Source organism: Temnothorax curvispinosus, unplaced genomic scaffold (assembly GCF_003070985.1).
Source record: "Temnothorax curvispinosus isolate PA1 unplaced genomic scaffold, ASM307098v1 QBEX01017059.1, whole genome shotgun sequence".
NCBI lineage: Eukaryota > Metazoa > Arthropoda > Insecta > Hymenoptera > Formicidae > Temnothorax > Temnothorax curvispinosus.
The window spans coordinates 372,904-380,210 of record NW_020226839.1 but is presented as its reverse complement, the minus strand read 5'-3'; the positions used below and the strand labels follow the sequence as shown (position 1 = coordinate 380,210).

General features: G+C 32.9%; 1 protein-coding gene across 2 annotated transcripts; it reads right to left on the bottom strand.

Annotated features, from left to right (window-relative positions):
- Positions 1-1,789: 1,789 nt before the first annotated feature.
- LOC112467209 (60 kDa SS-A/Ro ribonucleoprotein-like) lies at positions 1,790-7,307 on the bottom strand. Of its 2 annotated transcripts, none has more exons than XM_025035717.1 (9): positions 7,265-7,307; positions 6,060-6,266; positions 5,632-5,989; positions 5,044-5,261; positions 4,403-4,632; positions 4,208-4,328; positions 3,403-3,812; positions 2,687-2,846; positions 1,790-2,605 (listed from the first exon to the last, which is right to left on the bottom strand). In XM_025035717.1, exons 2-8 carry the CDS (start codon positions 6,246-6,248, stop codon positions 2,714-2,716), a joined length of 1,659 nt encoding a protein of 552 aa, XP_024891485.1. In that variant the 5' UTR covers positions 6,249-6,266; positions 7,265-7,307; the 3' UTR covers positions 1,790-2,605; positions 2,687-2,713. The 2 variants fall into 2 exon arrangements, with proteins under 2 accessions (XP_024891485.1, XP_024891484.1); XM_025035716.1 differs by lacking the exon at positions 7,265-7,307 and adding an exon at positions 7,000-7,077.

Below are 7,307 nucleotides of genomic sequence, written 5' to 3'. Positions count from 1 at the left end.
TATATGGAAAATTAATATATGCTTTAATCGCTATATACAAATGTGTCTTGAAATACATACGCCTTTTGATAAATAATATGGAACCGATTTCCCTTACTTTTTATTTTTTTAAGAAATTCAACTCGTCGCTAATTAATTCTCTTAATAATTTATTAAACAAATCTCTCTTGACAAAAGAGACTTAAGATAAAGCTGAATTCTTTTCTAATTCTCCAATAATTCTTGCCTAATTCGTCGAAAGTCTGACTTTATTTTCATCAGGAGCAAAATGCAGATTGCTAAAGAATAGTCTACTTATATACCCTTTTCGGAACACTGTTCTATTGAAATAGAATTTACGCCGACAGCTTTCGATCCGCAGATTATCGGGGACAGCTGCAAAGAACAGGTGAATAGTTAAGCACTTAGTTCAAATTTGTTTCGAAGACCTGAGAGTTCATCCACGCTGTACTTTTTAGCAATATGTGTGTGAAAGAGGTACGTGCTTCCGTGGTCTCATGCGAGAAACGAGGGAAAAACCCGACAACAATAATCGGCAGATCGAGAGCCCTCTTTTTTTCCTCGAGATACAAAATTTTCAACAAAAAATTCATGCGCTAATTCGCGCAGAGACTCAACAAATATCAAACACGGTGCGCTTCTGGCCGCGTCACTTAAATATCATTTCCCTAGTTTGAACAACAACAATGTATCTCGTATCACAGTATTATTCAGTAGTGTATTTAGTATTTGTCTCACGTTCACTTTGGATATGGCAAATATGAGATAGTAACAGTAAAATTATACTAATGTAAGTCTATAACTCTTTGGGGCTAAATGCATATCACAGTGGGAAAATTTTCAACGTTCCTATGTTCACCATCTTCTACGTCTTCCGCTTTCTTCTTTCTTTTTTGTCTTTTTTTTTTACTTATTTTTAGATTATTATTTAACCGTCCAGAAGCGCACCGGTCCCAGAAGCGTGTCACTTTTTTTTTCTTTAATAAGGTCACGTTATCTATACGCATTATTACGAAGCATCACCGCCAACCAGAAACAAGCAAGCAATTAATAATATTAGAGTAAGATTTTTTTTACCATTAGTCAAAAAATGCACCGTATGTTACTTGAGATACGTGTTTCCGTATCCACTATACAGTCTTATCCTAATTTTTCGCTGCGTAATGCACTACTGAAACATAGGACTATTGAATTGTACTTCTTTTTCCTATAGTTTTCAAAACAAGATTGTTTACAGTTGCATATGAAACTTCGGGTTTTCAAAAAAAGTTTCAAAGTTTTACAGTTTCGCAAAAACTATTTTGAAAACTAACAATAAGTAACGATCTATCGCGGGTCGTTCCCATAAACGTTAAAAAATTAAGTAGAGTTTAAGTTAGAGTTGCCCCTAAGATTTAAGCAATTCTCTGCATCTCTATAAAACTAGGAAGAGACAGAGAATTTTAATTAATGTTTATGGGGCAGAGCCTTAACTAGATCTCCGCAGACCGCACTGAGCTTTTAGGCAGAGGCAACTACAAAAGTTTTATAGCTTTTCGGAAGATGGGGAAACGAGGACTCGTATGCGGACCGCGTGAGCACATGAGTTTGAGAATACTGGCTTATAAGAACGACCTTATGATGCGTACTATGATAAATATATATCAAATAAAAAAAAATCTCTTTTGAAACTGCTTTAAAGCTCTAGTAAAACATCTGACAGCTTTTAAAGTTTTAAGCAAATCATGTTTTAAATATAATACACAACAATGCAAAATATTTTTTAAGACTTACAAATTAATGTATATTATTAACGTAGAAAGAAAAGAGAAATTGTTATTAAATATAGAATATATAAAAAATTAACGTAAAACTGAGATTTCATGTGCAACAGTTTAATAAAAAATAGTCCGTAATTAATCTATATATTGCTTATATAATCGGATCGATACGATATTGTATTAACGTTTGTTAAAAATAAAATACCGAGTTATTTAAATCGTATCGTCAGAAATCCGAATAGGAGTAAAAAAATACCTGATCATTTTGTTAACAAAAAAAGGGAAATGCTACACAGCTCTTTCCTAACACTACGAACATGTAGTAGATATCAATATTACCGTCATGCCAATTATAGTGCACGACCACTTTTCTTAATCACCTTCATCGTTTACCTATTTGCAGTATGTTTCAAAAATTATATATGTCCCTATTGGATCTTAAAAAAAAATTAACGGATAGCAAAATTAAATAATTTGATTCAGTCATGGATGTGCAAGCAAGCCGACATTCGAAACTGATGAAGAAGGTGAGATAGTTTAAATTTCAAAATTCTCTCTCGGCACTGTTTTAAATAATTTCTAAAAACTCTCCGTAACTTTCCTCCGTCTTCACTCACGTTCTTTTGTTAGTATGCTTATTAGTCAAACTTGATTTTGAAGAAAAACCTATATCCTCACCACCAGCTTCTAAAACTGCCAAGTGTTTATATAGTGAATAAATGGATTCTTTCGATGATATTTTGATGACCTTAAAGACATAGTCTTATTGAAATATGCTTTAAGAGGATAACTTTTTTTCTCGATTGACCGCTTGTGACTTGAAGAAACATGTTTTGAAGAATCTCCTGCAAAATACAATAACAAAGATGTTGAGGTGACTGTATTAACGACCAATGTGTGATCATCTTCAAATTGACGCTATTTACCAATAGAAATTTAACTCGTGCTTGTATCTAAAATAAACCCTTGGCGAACGCTTGAATGACGTTAGGTACGGTAGCATCAAAACCGTTGATCGTCAGGACGTGTCGGTCATAGGGCTCTTTACAATATGGTGTGGAAGAGCATAAAGCGCAAGTAATCAGTCTGCAAAGAGACCATAGTTTTATATTTGCAAAATTATATTGTAAAATTAGAATAAGTATTATTCTGTGTTTTTATTATGAAATAATGGAAATCTGTAGATATCTGTATTTCAATATAGAATAACGGTTCAGGTCTGAGATATTAATATATTTTAATTTCATTAAAAGAATGTTAAGATTGTGTTAGTATCCATAATTTGTTTCTATAGAAGATGCACATTCTACAGTATGTACATTGTAATAATAATCATATAAATAATTTCACAAAAATTTGCTAAAACTGCTTTACAGCAAACTACATTTATAATTTTTTTATTACTAAAAACATATTAAATACGCACAATAAATTTATTAATACTTTATTGTGACTTGTAATTGATGATATATTCTAAATAAATACCGTCTCTTTATATGGATGAGAATATTAAAGGAAATTAAAAGTGTAGAAAAATGTCTTAGTAAATTCAATTGTAAAATATTGAGAAACAAATTCCAATGAATTCGTTTCGCTTTCTCAATTTAAGAAATTCAGGTGATAAATAAAATTGCGCACTTACTTTGTATCCGGAAGTTTCATATGCTCTTTGTACGCTATCAGTTTTTCCTGCGATTCATCGTGCCTTGGGAATATTTGATCCATAATGTTAATAAAAACATCGTACGGCTTAGATTTGTTTGTGGCCCACAAGATTGGTTTACTCGTGTTGGTACTTCCTATGGGGCTCGCCGTTAAGGTCGCCAAAATATGTTCGAAAGAATCCGTATTGCGGACATTTACTGGAGAAATTCCGTCGCCGTCGTTCGTAAACGTCGCTATGGTAACGTTCTCCTCGGAACGCAAAAGTATCAGCGCAATCAAAGCAGCCGTCTCGATGCCAGTCATATTACCGTTCTGCCAAGTGCGTATTTCCATCGATTTGTTTGTACTGATTGTCACTAAGTAGCGAAATTTCGTAGGTTGTATATTCTGTAAATAATTATAATGGCAATAAGACAAATAAGCTAGATAATAATATCTATTTAAAGCAACACATGCTCGTTAGTTTAATTGATTTTCATACTATTATAAAATGTTTCAATAAGTTGCCAAATTACATATATGTAATTAAATTCGCTTTAATCATAAAAAAACTTGAATAATGAAAGAACTAATAAAAGCTAATAATCATATTTAAAAAAAAACAGATAATTAATATGTAGTTATCAAGCTATTTATCATTTCACCTACATACAAATATACTTATTTTTAGCCATATTATTATATTAATAATTTAAAAAACAATTTATATTAATATCACTGAAATTCATAACTACTGAATCACTTAATAACTCACAAGAAAATATTCAAAAAAATCGACTTACTTTAAATGACAAACGGAATGCCTCGTTTAAAGCGTTTATTACTTCGACATTTGGATCATACTCCGGCGATTTCTTTCTTTCTGCTAACATTCGAACTTTTCGTTTTTCGTAGGTCAAAGCTCTAGAAAATGCATATTTATCAATGACAATCTTAACTCATCATTTAAATCACACAGAATACTGTTGCGCACTTACTTTCCAGAACTTTTATAATTTTTTAGGGTAATAAAAACTAATGCTGGATGAACTTTACTGGCCTCAACGCAATCTGAATCAGTAAGTCGTTTTGTTACTGCCTCGATTGCTATCTTAGTACGATCAGAAGGATCAGCACTATCAGCAGTAAGACACCCAAGATTGTGAATCCTTTGCAGGTTGTTTAGAAGAACACCAACATCCATTGACATTAGCAATGCAGTCCAAACCTACATATGAAATAATGGAACGTTATGTCAATTCGTTGAAATCAATTTCTCATAAATATATTTTTTTATGCCAATCATAAACAAAATTTTCTTTGTTTATGTTGTGTCTAAAAATATCGAATCTCTTTTTAATCTTATGTGATATTATTTAAAAATTTAAAAATCTGATAATTTAACAATCTTATTCTTTGAAACACTGAAAGTTTAACACTATGTATCTTAATAATTAAATTTAATTTCTGTAGAAATAATCTTATATACTATAATATATAGTATACAACTTTATTTGTCATTTCTAAAAATTGGTTAAAAATTATTTTTGGTAATATTAAATTATACCAACATTAACTTACAGTTTCTAATAAATTAATGGCAAAATAAAAAATATGCTCTCGTGTGTCGGCATTATACCTCTTTGGATTTTAGCAAATGTCCAGGTACATGATCTAAAGAGAAATGATTTGTTTCCAGCATACTGGCAGCTTCTAACTCATCTTCGCAATGTTTGAAGTTTTCAACATGTTCCATGTATTTTAGTAGCTCTTGAATATTCTCACTGCTGTCAGATTTCATTTCTGTTTTGGTCTTTTCCAAGCCATATATTACATACTTCAGTATAACTTCTCTTTCTATTAAATAATTAATTGCCTAAGTGATATCTTTACCCTTGATTAATAGTTTTAACCATTCATTATGACAACGCAAATCCATTGTGATTTACTTTAGCTGTTTAAATTTACAAGTTATATAAACATAAGCTTTATTATCATATAATTTTATTATTTTATTACATTACTAATTTTAAGCAACTTTCAGCCATTATTATTATTCTTTAATCTAATTATAATTACACTAATATCAATTGTATGTAAGAATATAAGTACAAAAAAAACAAGATTGGATTTATATAAAAAAAGAAACAAGAGATCGATAAAGTTTAAATAGTATTTTACATGGATTTGTGCTTTCTTCATAAACTTGACGGTTTCGTATGTTTACCTCGAGTATTGCCTTGAGGATGAGCCATTTTGACAATATCCTTGTGTTTCCAGCCATACCTGCTTCTATATTTCGTGACACACTTTATAAAATCCATTGGTTGCTTAGAGAGGTACCAATTGTTAACAGCTTTCCTCATACCGTGGCCCCATCCTTGCGTAATATAATTCAACTCTTTCTCTCTGCACAGTTTAGAAACGAATTTAACGAACAGAATAAAATCCGGGGTAGATGCACAGATCTCTCCCACACTTTCATACGCTGCTTGACGTAATTTCTCGCTTTTATTTTGCCTGCAGCAAACAGCGAGGGCAAACACCAAAGCCTCTGGATGTGTAACCAAATTGCTCGCAAATGCCTGTAACAGGAATAGGTGATTATGGTAAATACTTTTGTACATATATTAGGCAATTTATACCAGTATTTACCTGTTTGATCAGTTCAATGGGTACCAATTCCTTCTCCTTATCTTCAGCAAGTTCTTCTATGGCTATAACATTCCTGACTATAAAATAATGATGAGCAAACCAATATCCAGGCTGGTAATTGGGATAATCTTTTCCGACATACAGATATCGTAATAAACGTGATTCGGGGTCATTGCTTTCTGCTGCCATTTCCCAGTAACAATTTGCCTAAAACAACAATTAAATTACAAAGATTTTTTAAATACTTATAACTTAAAAAATCATTGACAAATATCATTGACAAAGAACAATTATCAGCAGTCGCTTAGCTTTCAATCTTCAAACAACTAGCACTCTTATTTTATATTTTCTCAATAGGCAAAAGCCTATATAATTCATATAAGTTCTCAATTTAATTGTTTCTAAAAGCAACAGTTCTATTTCGGCTTATTTACAACATTTAATGAGATTGTTATGAGTGTAATTGTCATAAAAAAAGTGAAATATTAGGCAGATCCTATATATGATAAAATATAGAATAAGTGTGGAATATATATGAACATACATGAATTTTAAATTGTGTTGCAAGTTAGGATTATACAAAATGTTTACACAGATCCATCTTCTGATAGACAGAATATGACATTCAGAAAGAGACATAAAAGAGACTGTTTATGCTGGGTAAGAGCTTCAAAAATTATACCGAAAAACACGTCGAGTGTTATTCAACGGTATTGTCAGGGGCATGCGGGGCAGCGAGGTACTCCGCGCTTTAGAAAACTCGAGAGCGTTTCGACTTGGATCACAACAAGCGTTTTACTCTATTTTGAATCTCTCCTAAAAAAAAAATGCGAAGGACACTCGATCCGCATTATTTACATGTAACATGACCCATTAACTGGATCGCGAATTATTACAGGTCGCGTCTGACACACGTACGAACATCCACACGTATACATACACGCGCAATCAGGCACCCGTGCAGCATGCACGCGCATGAGCGCGGATTCCTTCGCGAGGATCGCGCGTATCACCTGGTTTTACCAGATAAGGTAACGCGGAGATACAAGGTGATGCGATCTTACGCATTCACGTACGCACGCACGCACGCACGCACACACAGCTGCGAGTCCGTCGCGGTAGCGACGCGAAGTTAGCGCGGAGTTGAACGCGAGGGATGCGAGGGACGCAATCGTCTCCTCGCTCCTTCCCGTTTAGCGATTTACCTTGCGTCAATGTGGACCGACGTGCGGAACAACCATCCACAAG

Coding starts and splice junctions, on each gene's coding strand:
- LOC112467209 (XM_025035716.1), bottom strand. CDS start 7,026: ATGCTGCACGGGTGCCTGATTGCGCGT. Junction 5,990..6,059: donor CCATTGAACTGATCAAACAG/GTAAATACTGGT, acceptor TTCCTGTTACAG/GCATTTGCGAGCAATTTGGT. Junction 3,813..4,207: donor CATTCCGTTTGTCATTTAAA/GTAAGTCGATTT, acceptor AATTATTTACAG/AATATACAACCTACGAAATT.